The sequence below is a fragment of the Carlito syrichta genome, unplaced genomic scaffold (assembly GCF_000164805.1).
Source record: "Carlito syrichta isolate Samal-C Ts95f unplaced genomic scaffold, Tarsius_syrichta-2.0.1 Scaffold311991, whole genome shotgun sequence".
In the NCBI taxonomy this organism is placed as follows: domain Eukaryota; kingdom Metazoa; phylum Chordata; class Mammalia; order Primates; family Tarsiidae; genus Carlito; species Carlito syrichta.
Window position 1 is genome coordinate 101,912 of NW_007256087.1, and position 18,345 is coordinate 120,256.

Here is an 18,345-nt window from a genome sequence, read left to right on the forward strand (position 1 = left end):
CACCGCGCAACTGGGACTGCTCGGGGGCGGGGAAGCGAAAGACGTCCTGGCTCTTGCGCCTGCAGGCAGACTTTGCAGAAATTCGTTCTTTCGTTTGTTCGTTAATTCGTTTATGAACTATGCACTGAGCACCTAGTAAGTGCCAGGCCTTGAGTGTAAAAAAAAAAACAGGGAGCAAAATAGATCACGCCTAATTTTACAGAGGCTAATGAAATTGCCTAATTTTACAGAGGCTAATGAAATTATTAGGCACGTTTTTAAAGTGAGTTTGCAACTTGGAAGGCCGAGCCGAAAGGATCACCTGAGCCCAGTAGGTCGAGGCTGCGGTGGCCGTGAGCGTGCCTGGGCAACAGAGTGAGACTCCAACTAAAATAAATACATAGAGAGAGAGAGAGACAGACTTTGCCCAACCTTCTCAGGGAATTCTTTGTGTCTAGAAACCCAGCCAACTCCTTAGAGGGGAGAGGCGATCAGGGAAGGATTCCCAGAGGAAAAGAGATCTGCCCTGAAGCTTGAATGATGAGCAGGACTGACGGGAGAAAGGAGGGAGAAAGCTCTCCAGGCAGGGGCAGTGCAAGCACCGAGGCCCTGACGCTGGAAGGTGGTTGTAGGCCAGACCCAGGGAGGGTAGGAATGGCAGGAGAATGGACTGAGGAGCAGAGGGGTGGAGGGGCACCAGGGAGGAGGCTGCTGCTGCAATCCTGGGGAGAGGGGACCAGGATGAGGATGGAAAGAGCGACATGGAGTCAGACGCCAAGGAGATGATGCTGGCCTGACTTGGTAATAGGAAGCTTCTCTTTAATCCAGAATCCCCTCCTCCACCTCTGCCTACCGTGCAAACACTCCCAAACGCAGTGCTCCAATCCTGTACCCCATTTTAGCAGATCTGTCTTCCGGCTCAACAGGAAACCCAGGCAGCCTCCAGGATCCTTCCCTCTGGCCCCCCACCCCTTCATGTTCCCAGCGTCTGGTCCTCAGCGCTATTCACCTCAAAGTTGCTTCTCAATGGGGGGGCACTATAGCCTCTTAGAGAGCAGTGGAGGTTGGTGGGGATATAAGGGAACAAACCAAATTTGGTTTGGGTGGTTTTGCTCATGGAAAGAGGAGAGCTTCTGGTGTTTGGGAGACAGGGTCCAGGGATTCTAAGTGTCCTGCAGTGCACTCTACAGTCCCCCAAGAAGAATCGCTCAAGTCCCACCAGACACCTTTTAGGTGAAAAACCCATCTATAATGATCTGAAGCCAGAGCCTGACTCCACTTCATATACCAACACAAAGTATTTTTCACCGAATTTTGAGGAATGCAAAAATGTTGAAATAGAGGGAAGAATGTCCTTTGTTTTGTTTGACAGCTTGGTTAAGAGTTGTTCATCCTCAGGGAAAAGGAGGTTGTGGATGGCAACGCCTCTCCTCAGGTGAAAGCAGCCCACACAAGGCACCTGTGTAAGTGCACTCCAGGTGGGCACATGGCTGTACGGATTCAGTACTCATTCCAAAAGGTCAAACATAAGACAAAAGTTTACAGAATTCAGTGGGCTAGTGAATTATCTCATTCTCAAATCCAAACACATTCATTATAAGCAGACACAGCCTTCTGAGACTTCCCGATGTCCTGTCAGAGAGTTGTGTCCAATCATTTGCATATTTACATATCGTAATGCATGTCCGTCCATCCATTCTTCCTTCCTTCCTTCCTTTCTGACAAGGTCTCCATATTTTGCCCAAGCCATCCTCCTGCCTCAGCCTCCCAATGTGCTGTGATTACAGGTGTGAACCACCACGCCCAGCCCATGTTGTTTCATTATAAGTTATTTTTCCTTTATGTCTCTTTACATTAGTTCTCAAATTTGAGAGTCCCCTGGAGAAGACACAGGCCACTAGACCTCATCTTCCAGCGTTTCAAATTCACTAGGTCTGTGATAGGGCTGGAAAATTTGCATGCCTGTCATGCTGGTGTTCCTGGCTTGGGGTCTACGGTCTGATCACTGCCTAGACAACCACTGCCTGTACAAATGCCATAGCCTCTTGACCATGAGACTTGGACCCAGATCTAAGCCTGCGCCCCATCCATGGTACTGAATCCTCATCCCTCTGCCCTGCCTGCTTCCACGCCCACCCCCACTTCTCTGGAGACCATCCTCGCCCCTTCTCACTTCCTCCTAGAGCTGAGGGGCCTCTTCTCACCACAACAAACTCTTGCCAGATGTCACCTTCAGGAAGCCTTCCCTGCTCCTCAAGCAGCGTCCTATACAAGATCCCAAAGCTCCCATCTCTTCGTCTTGTCCCATCACAGTAGAGCCAGGGATGGAAAAGTCTTAGGGGTCTGGCTAGGATAAGGGGGAAGGTACAAAATGTGGCCCCAAAAAACTCAATAATCAAATAATTTAATGAAGCATTTTAGAAAATCAATGTATTTTCTTTTCATTTTTTAATTTTAGGTTCAGGGGGACATGTGTGTTCATTACATGGACATATTGTGTAGTGGTGAAGATTCAGTATTTTATTTTATTTTATTTTATTTTTTAAGTAGGAGTCTCACTCTGTCACCTAGGCTGAAATGCAGTGGCACCGTCACAGCCACCACAGCGTCGACCTGCTGGGCTCAGGCAATCCTTCCGCCTCAGCCTTCCAACTAGCTGGAACCACAGGCATGCACCACCACACCTGGCTAGTTTTTTAATTTATTGTCGAGACAAGGTCTCACTAGTTTGCCCAGGCTGGTCTCAAACCCCTGGACTCAGGCAATCCTCTTGCCTCTGCCTCCCAAAGTGCTGGGATTATATGCGTGAGCCACCATGACTGACCAATATTGATTTTTCTATACTTCTGGAATCTTCCTTTTAAAAGAAATATGTATATTTCTGATCCCACTGGCTGGTTGGCGAACAACACAGCCTCGGTGGCTCTGAAATGCACTCAGGCCAGGACAGAAGCATCATCTCCCTGGGGAATTTGCACTTGAGTCAGAACCCTGGAAAGTAAGACCACATGAGGCTACAGAGTAACAAACAGGTTAACCTCCACTCCCTCTTTTGCAAACGAAATTACCCTCTTTATAACTTTTTCAGATATTAAGGTGTCCTCTGTCAATTTATACGATGCAGAAGGTATAGAGAAGAAAGTGAGAATCAGCGGCAACTAACCCCACCACGGGAAATGGGCTGTTATTTTAGGCAAATATCTCCACACGTTAACATAAACATCCACAGGCGACAAATATGGGATCATGTGATATGTGCTATTTCCTCTGTGGCTCTTTTCACCTACCAACATAGTCTGTCCTGAGCCTCCTTCCACGCTGGCTGTAGAACAGCAGCCTCCTTTATTTTTATTTTTTTATTTTTTTTGAGTCGGAGTCGCACTCTGTCACCCAGACTGGAGTGCAGTGGCACACTCATGGCCACCCCGGCCTCGACCTGTTGGGCTCAGATGATCCTTCTGCCTCAGCCTTCCAAGTACCTGGAACCACAGGCATGTGCCACCATGCTTGGCTGATTTTTTGATTCATTATATAAACGAGGTCTTACCATGTTGCTCAGGCTGGTCTTGAACTCCTGAGCTCAGGTAATCCCCTCACGTCAGCCTCCCAAAGTGCTAGGATTAATAGACGTGTGTCACTATGCCTGGCCAGCAGCCTGTCTTTTACAGAGGATGCCATCATATACAGGTGCACCAATTTTTTGTCAGTCCCTATGGCTGAATTTGCCTGTCATTTCTAATTTTTTGACATTGCAAACAAATATCTTTGGCACACTTGTCTAATTATTTCCACAGGGTCAATTCCTAAAAATGGAACCGTCATGCCAAAGAGTTTGTACCTTTTAAATATTGACCCATTTTGCCTACTGACTATCCAAAAGGGTGCTGTCAACTTACAAATTTAAGGATGTCCGCCCTGCATCGACACCACCCTGGGAGTAAGAACCTCCTTAAATTTTGCACCCCATTCCCACCCCCACCCAACTTGCCCTTCCCTAATCCCAGCCCTGGTAAGGAGGCTGTAAATCTTTTTATATGCCCATTGGCCTTTGTATTTCTTTATAAAATGCCTATAATTTTCCCCCATTTTTCTATTGAGATGTGTTGGGTTTTTTTAATTAATTTCAAAGAACTCTTTATGTGTATTATTACTTTGTTGCAAATAATTTGCCCAATTTGTCCCACAAAGGTTTTAAAACTTTTTGTAGTCAGATCTACTCATCTTTTTTTTTCCTTTATAGTTTCTGCATTACCATTTTCTTTTTTTCTTTCTTTCTTTCTTTTTTTTTTTTTTTTTGAGTCAGAGTCACTCTGTCACCCAGACTGGAGGGCAGTGGCATGCTCTCGGCTACCACAGCCTTGACCTGCTGGGCTCAGGTAATCCTTCTGCCTCAGCTTTCCAAATAACTGGAACCACAGGCATGCACTACCACTCCCGGCTAATTTTTTTGATTTATTGTAGAGACGAGGCCTTGCCAAGTTGTCCAGACTTGGTCTTGAATCCGTGGGCTCAGGCAATCCTCTCACCTCTGACTCCCAAAGTGCTTTTTTTTTGAGTCCCCCCCTCATATATTATGAAACCATACACTACCATAAAGAAAATTTTCACAACTTATTTTATTTTTTTTATTTTAAAGACGTGGGGTACAATTCAGGGTTAGAAATACAAATGATCATTATGCATTTACCCTTGGTGATGAGGTGTGCCTCCTCCTTCCCCAGGCAGATTCCCACTACTGCCAATCCCGCTTTCCTACTCCCCTCCCGGAAGTTTCCCACTACTGCCAATCCTCTTCTTATAGGATTATGATAATTGTTCAAGGTTTGCTTATGAGCGAGAACATGTAATACTCAGTTCTTTGCTTCTATGAAAGATCACTCAGTATAATAGACTCTAAGTTCATACAGGTTGCTGTGAAGTTCATGATTTTGTTCTTCTTTATGGTTACATAATATTCCGTTGTGTATTTTTACCACATTTTTTTATCCAGTCCTCTTTTGATGGGCAGCACAGTTGGTTCCGTGTTTTTGCTACTATGAACAATGCTGCAATAAAAATATGTGTGCAGGTATCTTTTTTGTAGAGTGATTTGTGTTCTTCCAGGTATATTCCCAGTAGGGGGATTTCAGGGTCGTATGGAAGGTCAATTTTTAGATCTTTTAGGAATCACCACACTGTTTTCCATAGGGGCTGTACTAGTTTACACTCCCACCAAGAGTGTAGAAGTGTCCCCTTTTCACCGCATCCTCTCCAGCATCTGTTGTTTTTTGAGTTATTGATGATGGCCATCCTGACTGGAGTTAGGTGGTATCTCAGTGTGGTTTTAATTTGCATTTCTTTGATGACCAGTGAGGCTGACCATTTTTTCATGTATCTGTTGGCTGCTCATATGTCTTCTTTTGAGAACTGTCTATTCATATCTTTGGTAATGGGACTGTTTGTTTTTTCTTTTCGGCACCTTTGAGTTCCTTGTAGATCCTAGATGTTAGGCCTTTGTCAGACATACAGTCGGCAAATATTTTTTCCCAGTCTGTGGGCTGTCTCCCTACTCTCTTGATAGTTTCTTTTTTTGCAGAAACTTGTCAGTTTGATGAGGTCCCACTTGTCTATCTTATCTCTTATGGCACGGGCACTTGAGGTTTTGATCAGGAATTAGTTGCCAGTTCCAATTTCCATAAGGGTGTCTCCTGCATTTTCTAAGGTTCTTATAATTTGAGGTTTTATATTTATGTCTCTCATCCATTTAGAGTTGATTTTTGTGTATGGTGATAAGTAGGGATCTTGTTTTAATATTCTGCATGTGGTCAGCCAGTTTTCCCAGTACCATTTACTGGACAGATTCTCCTCTCCCCAGTCGTTGGTGGTGGAGGCGTTGTTGAAGATGAGTTGCTTGAGAAATTGAGGTTTTGCTTCTGGAATCTCTATCCTGTTCCATTGGTCTATATGCCTGTTCTTGTACCAATACCAGGCTGTTTTGATTGCTGTCACTTTATAATAGAGTTTAAAGTCTAGAAGTGTGATACCTCTAGTAAGCTGCTACCATTTTCTTTATGGTAGTGTATGGTTTCATAATATATGAGGGAGGAGCTCAAAAAAAGAAATTTATTTATAAAAATTGTGTATTTTTTCTTACCTGTCTAAACTTTAGCCACCTTCAAAATACTTGTCATTTGATGCAATACACCTCTATTACTGTTCAAACAGTTTTTGAACTCATAAATTTTGGTGCCTTTTCTTATTTCACCTCTTCTACGTTGACAAGATGTTTCCCTTGGAGGACTTTTTTCATGTGAGCAAACAAAGGAAGTCACTGGGAGGGCAGGGCACAAGGGTCTTGCTGTTTTTGGTCAAAAACTGCTGAACACTCAGCTTGGTGTGAGCAGGTGAACTTGTAAATCGCCCGTCATTAAATGGGCAAACCTGTTGAAAGAATCTCCAAAAATAAAAATGAGCTGAAGCCGAACACATCCTCTCACAACAACACTAACTGGTCCACTGTTGCCAAGGGGTTCCTAGAACACCCGCTCAGTGGAGAAACCTGTATTACAAGTGGCCCACCCGCCAAAAGATAATTCCAGGTTTTTTGGGGTCCCCCTTCTTATGTCTACATGGCTGTAGTGTCTTGTTTAGACACTTACTTCAGCCCCCTCCCTTGCTCCGTATAGTAAATTAATCACACAGACTTTCTAGAACTGTTGAGTGTTTTGTTAAACATTGATGCAGCTGGCACCCAGCTCCGCCCTTCCTACCTGAGCTTGGGTTGGCACTTAAGGAAACTAAAACTTGTGTGGCAGGAGATCCAAGGGCACACATTTAAATGTCAAACATGCCTGATGTCAACCCTCAGTTCCACCATTCATGGTCCCCCAGGATCTCAGACATGTTCCCTCCTAAAACCTCATATGTAGAAGGTAGAGTGGGGGAGGTAACAGAAGTTTCTTAGTACTGGAAAAAGTACTTGCCCAGGGATTTTCTCTTCAAGTGGACTTAACATAAAATAGTGGCCAGGCACAGTGGCTCACGCCTATAATCCCAGGACTTTGGGAGGCTAAGGCAGAAGGATTGGTTGAGTCCAGGGAGGTCAATGTTGCAGTGAGCTGTGATCATGCCAGTGCACTCCAGCCTGGGAGGCAGAATGAGACTCCACCGCAAAATTCTTACAAGATCCATCGCACAGTATATACCCAATAAATGTTAGCTCATTCAGTTGTCTCTTGTCAAGATCCTCTATACCCCCAAAAAATTCAGCCTGGGATTTCCATTGTATTTGTGTCTAGTATAATTTAGAGAGATTGCTAACTCTACTATAATGAGTCTTCCCATCCAAAAACAAAGCTTCTTCATCTCTCTATTTATGTCTTCCTTTTTTTCTTCCCTTTGGTGGAATTTTATGTATCTCTTCCAAAAAAGGGGAGCTGCTGCCTGTATTGTTTGGGGACCTGCTTTTTTTTCCCCTTCCACTTAATATTTTGTGAAAATATTTTTACAGTAATGCATGGGTTTTGTTTGTTTTGAGTTGGAGTCTCACTCTGTTGCCCAGGCAGGAGTGCATTGGCATGCTCACAGCCACCCCAGAGTCAATCTCCTGGGCTCTGGTAATCCTTCCACCTCAACCTTCCAAGTAGCTGGAACTACAGACACATGCTACCACGCCCAGCTAATTTTTGATTTATTGTAGAGACAAGGTTTCGCCAAGTTGCCAGACGGGTCTTGAACCCTTGGGCTCAGGCAATCCACTCACCTTGGCCTCCCAAAGTGCTGGGATGACAGGCTGAGCCACTGAGCCTGGCCATGCATTTTATATGGCTGTATATAAAATTATCTGAAAGTTGTCTATTATCTCATAACAAATTACTTCAACATATTACAGTTTAAAACAATAAACATTTATCATCTCTCACATTTTCTGTGGGTCCAGAATATGGGAGCAGCTGAGCTGAGGGGCTCTGGCTTTGAGTCTCTCATGAGGTTACACTGAAGATGTTGGCCATGGCTGTGGTCTCATCTGAAGACTTGACTGGGGCTGGAGGATCCACTTCAAGGATCCACTTCAAGGTGGTGCACTCACAGCAGTAGCTCAAGTATTGGTCATTGGCAAGAGGTCTCAGTTCCTTGCCATGTGGTCCTCTCCCTATAGGGCTGCTTAAATGTTCCCATGACATGGCAGCTGGCTTCCCCCAGAGTGAGTGTTCCAAGAGAGAAAAAGATGGCAGCCTCAGTGCCTTTCATAACCTAGTGTCAGAAGTCACATGTCATATCTGTGATATCCTAGTGGCTACACACGGGACTCCATAGAGCATGAATACTAGGAGATGGGGATCACTGAGGGTCATCTAAAAGGGCCATGATATGCATGTGCCCAAATTTACCTAACCAATTCCTTCTATGAGACATTTAAACATTCCATCTGAAAGTTGAGAGTCTGAAGTCCAGCAAGGGTCAGTGTGTTGACTATGGGCACACGGTGACTTAGAGGCAGAGTCGGGCTAGCCCAAGATCTGTGAGTACATTCATTGCTGAGGCTAGAGGACATTGGGATCTGGCAATCGGGATAAATTAGGAGCTATGTAGAGGAAGGGAGGCTTCATCCAGCTCCACGTGGGAGCAAAGATCCCTCAGCTGCCTGGTTGTGGGTGTCCATTGACCCATCCAGCAAGATGCTCCAGACTTTGACCCTGCACTTCAGTCCTGGCTGGTGGGCAGAGCTCTAGAATTTGCATCTGCAGAACACTATTCACTGCACACAGGGGCACATCCAGACGGTAACCTCCCAGGCTGGAAAGGCCAGCAACCTGTGCATGGGCCTTGGAGTCTAGTCTACCTGGGTTCAGAGCCTCAGTTTCTGCAGCCAAGGAAATGATAATATCAGATGTGTTCATTTCCTGTGGCTGCCATAACAAAGTGCCGCAAACCGGGTGGCTTGGACATCAGACATTTCCTCTCTCACAGTCTGGAAGCTAGAAGTCTGAAATCAAGCTGTTAGCAGGGTCAGCTCCTCTTGAGGGCTGTGAGAACCTGTTTCTTACTCCTCTCTCCTAGTTTCTGGTCATTCGCTGACAATCATGGGTGGCCCCTGGCTCATGATAACGTAGCTCCAAACTTCACAAGGTATTTTCCCTGTGTCTAAATGTCCCCTTTTCATAAGGACACAGTCATATTGGAATAGGACACGCCCTAATGACTTCATCTTCACTTGATCATCTGCAAAGACCTTATATCCAAATAAGTTTCCATTCACAGGGCCTAGTGGGTCAGAACGTTAACATCTTTTGTGGGGACACAATTCAACCCATTATATTAGATACTATTAATAAACAGAAGAGCTGGGTATGATGACTCATGCCTGTAATCTCAGTACCTTGGGAGGCTGAGGCAAGGATTGTCTGAGCCCAGGAGTTCAAGACCAACCTGGGCAACATGGCGAGACCTCATATCTACAATAAATAAATTTTTTTAAATTAGCTGGGCGTGGTGGCATGCATCTGTAGTTCCAGCTGTTTGGAAGGCTGAGGTGGAAGAATCGCCTAAGCCCAGCAGGTGGAGGCTGAGGTGGCTGTGAGTGTGCCACTACACTCCAACCTAGGCGACAGAGTGAGAGATTACAGACATGAGCAGCCATGCCCAACAGCATTTTTTATTATTAAAGAAAAAAAAAAGACTATGCACTGAGTATTTTGCATGCGTTTTCCCATTACATCCTCACATTTTTATTTAATGGTACTGTAGGATGGCGGAGACTTGGATCGTCAAATCTCACCCAAAGAATGCCTTACTCGGGGCTGGCTGGTCCCTCTCCCTGGACTTCAGTCTCCCCATCTGTACAGTGAGGTGCTGCACATCTCTGGGCTCTCACAATCATGGCTCCAGGTCTCCCGTGGCAGAGGAAGGGTCTAGGGTTCTGCCACTCAAGTCTTTGGGGTAAAGGAGGAAAGAGCCTCTTGTCTTCAGGGCCCAGACAAGCATCACCTCCAGTCTCTCCTTGGCCTCATCTACCCAGCATCCCAGGATGGCACCGTGCTGGCTGGCTGACCCTGAGAGCGCCTGTCCAGTGCCTCTGGCTTCTCCTCAGGGGCCGCCAGGCTGACCACCCCCCCAACAGGCTTGGCCCATGGTGGCCCAGGGAAAGACCCAGCCCTCCCCCAGGATGGCAGCAGGAAAAAGGAAGAAAGGGGATCGTCTCCAGCTGGCCAGAAAGACAGACCTTCTTGTACCCATCGGCCCTCCAAGAACGTCCACCCGCCCGCCCTCCCTCCCTCTCTGGAGTCCTGTCCACAGGGGCTTGGATCAGCCAGAAAAGTCAGGCAACTTTTCAGGGCCTGGGCGCGAGGGGAGACGAGGTCTCTGGCCCAGGTCCAGACCCTGTGACCGGCGCAGTCCTGAGCCCCACCCCTTGAGCTGCTCCCTGTCCCAGCTCCAGACTTTGACCCTGCACTTCAGTCCTGGCTGGTGGGCAGAGGGCTGAAGACAAGACAACCCCAGAACCAGGGGCCTCCCCTCCCTCAGAAAATAGGATCCTACGCCTCCAGCAGCAGTCTGGTCTCTCCACAGTTCAGCACCTCTGGTGAGTGGCAGCACACCTTTGAGCTGAGGGTGGGGGCTGGGAGGCAGAAGGAATTACTATACTTCCAATGGCAACAGATAGGACTCAGCATTACAGCCTGAGGCAGGTGGTAGAAAAAGGCAGACCGGGTCAGATGCAGTGGCTCACACCTATAATCTCAGCACTTTGGGAGACTGAGGCGAGAGGATTGCCTGAGCCCGGCAGTTCGAGAACAGCCCGGGCAACTTGATGAGACCTCATCTCTACAATTAAAAAAAAATTAGCTGCGCATGGTGGTGCATGCCTGTAGTTCCAGCCACTTGGAAGGCTGAGGCGGAAAGATCACCGGAGCCCAGCAGGTCGAGGCTGCAGTGGCTGAGAGCATGCCACTGCCCTCCAGCCTGGGGGACAGAGTGAGACTTCAACTCAAAAAAAAAAAGGGCAGACCCAATCTTGGGCAAACATCCAGCTGAGAGATGAAACTAGCCTTGGAGTCAGACAGGGACCACAGGTAAGTGACTTCCCCTCTCCAAGCCTCAGTTTCCTCATCTGGAACACAGGAATCATAACTCACCTCTTACGGAGTTGAGTTCGAGGATTAAAGGAGATGGTGAATGCAAAGTGCTTAGTACAGAACTGGACACACAGCAAGTACTCTAATGGCAGTTATTAGGGGTTTATTGGCGGAGAGTTAGTAGCCTTCAGTTTTTATAGTTTCTGTTCCATTTTAAGAGTGCACTCTGAAAACAACAACTTCATTAGAAGTAGCCACGCAGTGCCACCAGGAGGAACTGACTGTGTTCATTAAAATTCCCCTTCAGTGATTTGCTGATTTTTTTAGAAGAAGTCTTTCATATTCTTTGCTATGAGCATGGAGCATTCAACGGCACTGTCCACCTCGGATTGTTTTCGAGGGGACAAGGGAGGTCAGAAGCAAATAAGCACAAGACTGAAAGACAAGCAGCAAGTGTCGTGAGCCAGCTTATTCTGGCTGTCTGAGTATTTTTACAGTGCAGGGCAGGAGGCTCAGCTAGAGCTGGGTCTAGATTCGGGTGCCACCCCCGTACCGACCATGTAACCTTGGGTGAGGGAATTCCCCTCCCTGACCTTCAGCCCCAGCCTCTAGAATGAGGATCATAACCAGCCCTACCTCCCAGACAGTCGAGAGGATTGAGAGGCTGGTGTCTGTACCACATTCACATGTGTCTGGCAAGTGGCAGAGGCCAAAATACGTGGGTTCCTTTCCTGCTCCAGGTTTGCATTGACATTATAATCACACACATAAATAGAATGACCCCAGCTGGGTGCATCTTCCGGGAGGCATACTCCAGTCGTGCCTGTTGGCAGTCATGGCATAACGCAGAGAAGATCTGCAATGCGAATAAAAACATCAGCTCCAGCGAGAAAACATCTGACTAAACAGCTGAGCTCTGTGCATTTGAGTCCAGAAGTTTATTATCCACATGCATGAGTGATTTCACCTGGGGCTGTGTCTGTCGGAACCGACAATCTAGCTCCTACTTCCCATGAGGACTTCATGTATTTATATAACACTTTAACACACACACACACACACACACACACACACACACACACACACACAGAGTTACTATAACCCATGTCAAATTTGATTCATAGGGTGGCTTTTTTAAAAAAATGATAATTGACTTAGGACTCACATCTTCCCTTTTCAATTCCATTCCCACAAATTCCTATAAACACTGCATTTTATTTTATTTTTTAAGTGCAGGACTCTGAAACATGGGCCATTTCTCGTCACCTGCTTGGCCTTCGCGGTTTTCAAATCGTGTGATTTGCCAGCAAAGCCTCATGTTTACAGGTGGGCTAGGCTCTGCTTCTCACCCATGGGATGGCTTGGGCAACAGCCCTCACTTGGCTGAGCCTCAATTGCCTCAGCTGTAAGATGGGCGTAACAATAACCTTCAGGGGTTGCCATGAAGATTCTGCCAGATAGCACATGTAAAGTTTGTAGCACAATGACTCGCATGTGCCAGGAGCTAGGAGAATAGCAGCTGCTACTGGTGGCGTTGTTTTTGTCCATGTTGCCCATTCTTCTCCTGACTCAACCTCTTCCTGCCTTTCACAGAAATTTGTTTGACACCAAGACCCCTTCTTTTATCACAATCTCATGGTTTTGACTGAGTCACTCTTCTTCTCTGGGCCTCGGTTTCCCCATCTGTATAAAGATGCCTATTTCGATTTTGAAGTTTTACACACTGGAGAAACTGAGCCCTGTGCTATGCTGGACGTGTCCCTCTTTCTTTTGACGAGCTTGTTCTGGAAGTTGCTACCAGGCACAGCCTGGGTGTTGCTTTGGGTCTCCCTTTGTGCTGTTCTCTTTGGCACATGTTCCCCCCCAACCAGAGCCTTGGGCACGGGCCTGACCAGTCTCATTATCGAGACCCCCACAGGACAGCTCTGCTTCAGCCTGAAGCCTCTCTCTCTCTGTCCAGAAGCTTCCTTGGGTTTCCAAACTCCTCCTCTTCCACTGCATACATTCTTACTATATAAGCAGCTCCCTTTTTTCAGTCCTTTGCTGAGTTTCCAGGGGGTGTGAGGACAGAAAAAGCATGGGCTCTAAGAAAGGCAGCCCTGGGCTCAAACCCTGGCTCTTCCTCCAACTCCTGGTTATGATCGTGAATAATTCACTGCGCCTTCCTCAAGCCTCAGTCCCACCTCTGTCAACTGGGTCGATGATCCTCACTGCTAAGCTCCCAAGCATATTACAAGTATTTTCTCTTTTGATTCTCATAAGAATTCCATTCATTCATTCATTCATCCATCCATCTATCCATTCATTCTTTCCTCGAGTCCCTGCTATGTGCCAGCCACTATTTTGGCCCTGGGAATAGAGCAATGTAGCAGACAAAAGTCCCTTCCCTCCTGGAGCTGGTATTCTGGTGGGGAGACAACCAAGCAGGGAGTTTGGTCAGCCCTAAGAAGTTGATAGAAGAGGTAACTGAGGTTCAGTTAGGACTGACCAACTCATTCTGGCTGGGACTCCAGCCTGGGACGCTTGTGCACTGACTTCTAGCACTGAAAATCTGCATCCTGGGACCACCTTCAGACCGAGATACACGGGGAGGTTAGTCACCCTCTCTTAGTCAAGTTGAGCCACGTCCCAGGATCCCACAGCTGGTGTGTGCCGGGGCCGAGCTGTGAACCTGGGTTGGTCTGACTCAGCCGGGGCCATGCCACCTCCTGGATTTATCATGGGGAATTTGGAAAAGATAGAAAAACCTTATTTCTCTGCCTTCTTACTGTTGTTTTGTTTGTTTTTGTTTTTGTAGAGACGAGGTCTCACTATGTTGCCCAGACTGGTCTTGAACTCCTGGGCTCAAGTGATCCTCCCATCTCAGCCTCCCAAAGTGCTGGGATTACCGGCATGAGCTACTGCACCTGGCCTCTCTCTGCTTTTAATTACGTTTTGATTGATGGATTTGTTTCTTATCTTCTTTTTCTCTCTCTCTGTCTCTTTCTATTTCTCTCTCTCTCTCTCTCTCTCTCTCTCTCTCTTTCTCTTTCTCTGTCTTTGAGTTGGAGTCTCACTCCATTACTCAGGCTGGAGTGCAGTGGCACGCTCATGGCTACGTGTCAATCTGCTGGGATCAAGCGATCCTTCCGCCTCAGCCTTCCAAGTAGCCAGAACTACAGGCACACGCTACCATGCCCGGCTAAATTATTTTCGATTTATCGTAGAGATGAGGTCTCACCACGTTGCCCAGGCTGGTCTCTAGCCCTCAGGCTCAGGCAATCCTCTTGCCTTGCCTCCCAAAGTGCTGGGATTACATGCTTGAGCCACCACACCTGGCTCTCTTTCTTTCTCACAGTCTCTCACTCTATTGCCCAGGCTCAAGTGCAGTGTCATGGTCACAACTCACTGCAATCTCGACCTCCTGAGTTCAAGCAATGCTCCTGTCTCAATCTTCTGAGTAGCTGGGACTATAGGCACACACCATCATGTCTGGCTAATTTTTTTTGTAGAAATGGGGTCTTGCTTTGTTGCTCAGGCTGGTCTCAAACTCCTGTCCTCAAGCAATCCTCCTACTTCAGCCTCCCAAAGTGCTAGGATTACAGGTATTTTACTGTTGATGTCTAAAAGTGCTCACCTCTCTGGAAATTATGCAGAGACAGCGAGAAGGCCGAGAGAGGGGAAGTAACTTGGCCAAGATCACACAGCAAGCCAGAAGTGAAGGCAGGCAGGTCTGATTCTCCCGTCTTCCACTCTCCTTCTGAACCTGTGTGCTGAATTTTTCCCAACATGATTTTCAAGGTGCTGGGAGACAGGAGGAGGCTGCCATACACTGAGGGCCTACTCAGTCAGACATGGTACCGGGAACTTCTCCTGAGCTTCCCACTTAATCCTCAAGACAACCTTGTTATTGGAGTTGTGCTCATTTTTCAGATGAGGAGATTGGTGTCTCCTGCTGCAAAGTATGAGGGAAGAGCCCAGGAGTCTCTTAAAGGAGGTGCCCCCAGCCCCCCAATATCCAAGCTCAGGCTAGAAGCTTGGAAGGAGTCTCGCCCAGAGGAACGATACCTTTCCGTTTGTTGGCTCTATCTCCACCTTGGCTTCTGAAACCCCAGCAGAGTCCAGTTCTTGTGAGCTGGATGCATCTTTCCACCGTTACAAAAGTAGGCCATATTGAGAGTGTCCCGCTGTCCAGGGCCTCAGGCCTGAGTTGCTAGGAGCCAAGGTCCGTGGGAGGAGAGTTGTGAGTTAAGAGGAGGGAAAGTTGAATTTGGCCCATCCAGGCACAAATGGTTCTCTTGTTCTGCCTCAGCAGGAGCCAGCAGAATGTTTCCCCACTGTGCAGGTTCAGGCAGCTTCAAGGTCAAAAGCTGCTAGGTCTTCTAAACTTCTGAGGGCCCATTTGGCCCTGCGTACCAAGGCAGGCTAAGTTAAAAGAAGACAGTTCTAAGGCCAGACACTGCATCTAACCTTCTCATAGCTGCACCTGCTAGCTGCCAGCCTGGCACATAGTAGGTGTGCATTAAGTGCACGTCAAGTTTACTTAAATAGAAATTAGATCCCAGCTGCACCACTTACTGGCTCTGTGACCTCCGATAAGTAACTTCACTTCTCTGATTCTCAGATTTTTTTTTTTTTTTTTTGAGTGGGAGTCTCACTCTGTCGCCCAACCTGGAGTGCAATGGCACGCTCATGGCTACAGCAGCCTCGACCCGCTGGGCCCAGGCAATCTTTCTGCCTCAACCTTCCAAGTAGCTGGAACTATAGGTACATGCTATGATTTATTGTAGAGACGAGGTCTTACCAAGTTGCCCAGGCTCGTCTTGAACCCACAGGCTCAGGCAATCCTCTTGCCTCAGCCTCCCAAAGTGCTGGGATTATAGGTTGAGCCACCGCACCTGGCCTGTTTCTTTATACATAAAATTGGACCAGTAATAGCAGCCTCTACCTCCTAAGAATGTTGGGAGATTCGGTGATGCATAACAAACCCTTAGTAGTAGGGCTAGCACATAATAGACACTCCATAAACATCAGTAAGTCACTTCTTTTGCACCAGGCACCTGGTTAAGTTGTTTACATCGAACATCTTGTTAAATCTCCTGTGGTACTGGGTGCAGTGGCTCACGCCTGTAATTGCAGCACTTTGGGAACTGAAACGGAAGGATTGCTTGAGCCCAGGAGTTCAAGACCAGCCTGGGCAATGACCCCGTCTTACAAAATAAAAATAAAGCTAAAAATAATCAGCCAGGGGGGTGGCTAGTGCCTGTAGTCCCAGGTCCTCGGGAGGCTGAGGCAGAAGAATCACCTGAATCCAGGAGTTTGAGACCTCAACTCAAAAAAAAGTCCCTCATGGATCCTCCAAAGTATGAGTTATTAGAAGTTGAATCATGGAGCATCTTTCCCAAGGTTAACAGCCAGCAAAATTGAGATCTGGGAGTTAGAACCCATTGTCCTAACCACCGAACCGTCCAACCTATGTTTGGCCAGGCAGTCTGCTAAATCTTTTCTCTGCCCAACCTGAGGATGAGGTATCTGGAGAAGCCCTAGAGAAAGCTGCTTCACTTACCAGTCTCATGATCACCTCTCCATGGCTCGATGTTTTCATTTAGGAAATGGAGGGAGTGATGTCCTTCCTGGGGTCATTGAGAGGATCTAGTATAAAGAGGACTTGGTAGTGCCCAGCTCTTTCTAAGCCTTCAGTGGACAGTAGCAATGGTGGTGATGATGATGAAGATGACCGTGTGTTTCGACCCTTTCTTCCTACAGGCTGGCACTATGCGTGTGGTAGTGATTGGAGCAGGGGTCATCGGGCTGTCCACTGCCCTCTGTATCCATGAGCGCTACCATTCGGTCCTGCAGCCCCTGGACATGAAGGTCTATGCAGACCGCTTCACCCCTCTCACCACCACCGATGTGGCTGCTGGCCTCTGGCAGCCCTACCTCTATGACCCCAGCAACCCACAGGAAGTGTAAGTAGGGGTCACATAAAGCAGCCTGGGAGTCCCAGGGAGCTGAGTCTGCAGAAGAGGTGCCCTCCCTGTCAGGGTTCCCATCACCAAGTATAAGCCCCTATGGAAGCTCTGATGTGGCATGACATAAAGTACATAAATATTAAGTCCTACCCTGAGCCAGTTGCTGGGAGGCTTTCTTCATTCTTTCCTAACCCTGGGGCAGGGGGGAGAGGTAGGAGTGTCAATACCACATGCACTGGTGAATCCAGAGAACTTCCAAATGGGTGGATGTATGCTCAGATTTACCAGAGATGTGGAGGTAATTATGTTAGTTTAAAAACCTACAGCTGCTTCAACAAATTGACCCCTCAGTGGAAAACGACTTAAACAGAATTTTAATTCTCATTCCTATAAACAGAGGCCAGGAACAATGTTCCTGGTCAGTGGGTGGCGATTCAGGGGCCCTTCCATCTCAAGACTCTGTCATCCTTGTACACGACTTCCAAGGTGCCTCAATGTCACCACTCTTATGGACCAGTGATGGCAGAAGGAGCATGCCGGACCACGTGTGCAGAGTCTTTAACAGTCTGTTGGCCAGAACCAAGTCACATGGCCATGACTAACTGCAAGAGAATCTAGGAAGGTAGCTGGGCTCCATGCTCAGGGAGAGGAGGGAAAGCTTTCGGAAGCACCAAGCTGATGTCTGTCACTGTGGGGGGGATTCAGGGAGCCCGACTGAACTGTGTGTCTCACAGTCCTCAAAGTCAGGCCAAACCTTCATTAAGGCACATTAGCTATGGGGTCCCAAGCCAGAGGTACACTCCCAGCTGCCATGATGGAACATCCTTTGGTCCCTTGCTTCTCTAGGCTATTTATGGGGAAATATTGGAAAGTTTGTGGGGTGGGGAGAGAAGACCTATAGGCATTTGGGTGTTGCAAGAGCGAACATAGCGGGTTTCTGGGTTTTGGACACACCCACCAGCCTGATTATAGCCCCTCACAAGCTGACCTTCTGAGAGTTTTTTGTCCAGCTCAGGGCATTAGGTGACCAAGGCTGTTTATGACCCTTCCAGGGATTGGAGCCAGCAGACCTTTGACTATCTCTTGAACCATGTCCATTCTCCCAATGCTGCAGAAATGGGCCTGACCCTAATCTCAGGCTACAACCTCTTCCATGAAGCCGTTCCAGTGAGTGACGAGTCCTTGACCATGAAGGATGGGCATCTGGGGGTGTAGAGGGTGGGGAGATCACAGATGAGGGGGGCTTAGAGTCATGTAGGTGACAGACTCCTGGGTTCAAAACAGGCTTACTTTATTTTTTATTTTTTATTTTTGAGTTGGAGTCTCACTCTGTTGCCCAGACTGGAGTGCAGCGGCCGCTC

The 18,345-nt window shown here is 47.4% G+C and overlaps 1 protein-coding gene across 1 annotated transcript in view; it reads left to right on the forward strand.

The window, feature by feature from the left end:
• Positions 1-10,396: 10,396 nt before the first annotated feature.
• The window catches only part of DAO (D-amino acid oxidase), a 19,904-nt gene continuing 11,955 nt past the window's right edge, over positions 10,397-18,345 (forward strand). The window contains exons 1-3 of the mRNA XM_008069401.2: positions 10,397-10,540; positions 16,779-16,981; positions 18,037-18,151. Of these exons, the coding sequence (XP_008067592.1) occupies positions 16,788-16,981; positions 18,037-18,151 (309 nt within the window). The 5' untranslated portion in view covers positions 10,397-10,540; positions 16,779-16,787. The remainder of the gene's footprint in view (positions 10,541-16,778; positions 16,982-18,036; positions 18,152-18,345) is intronic.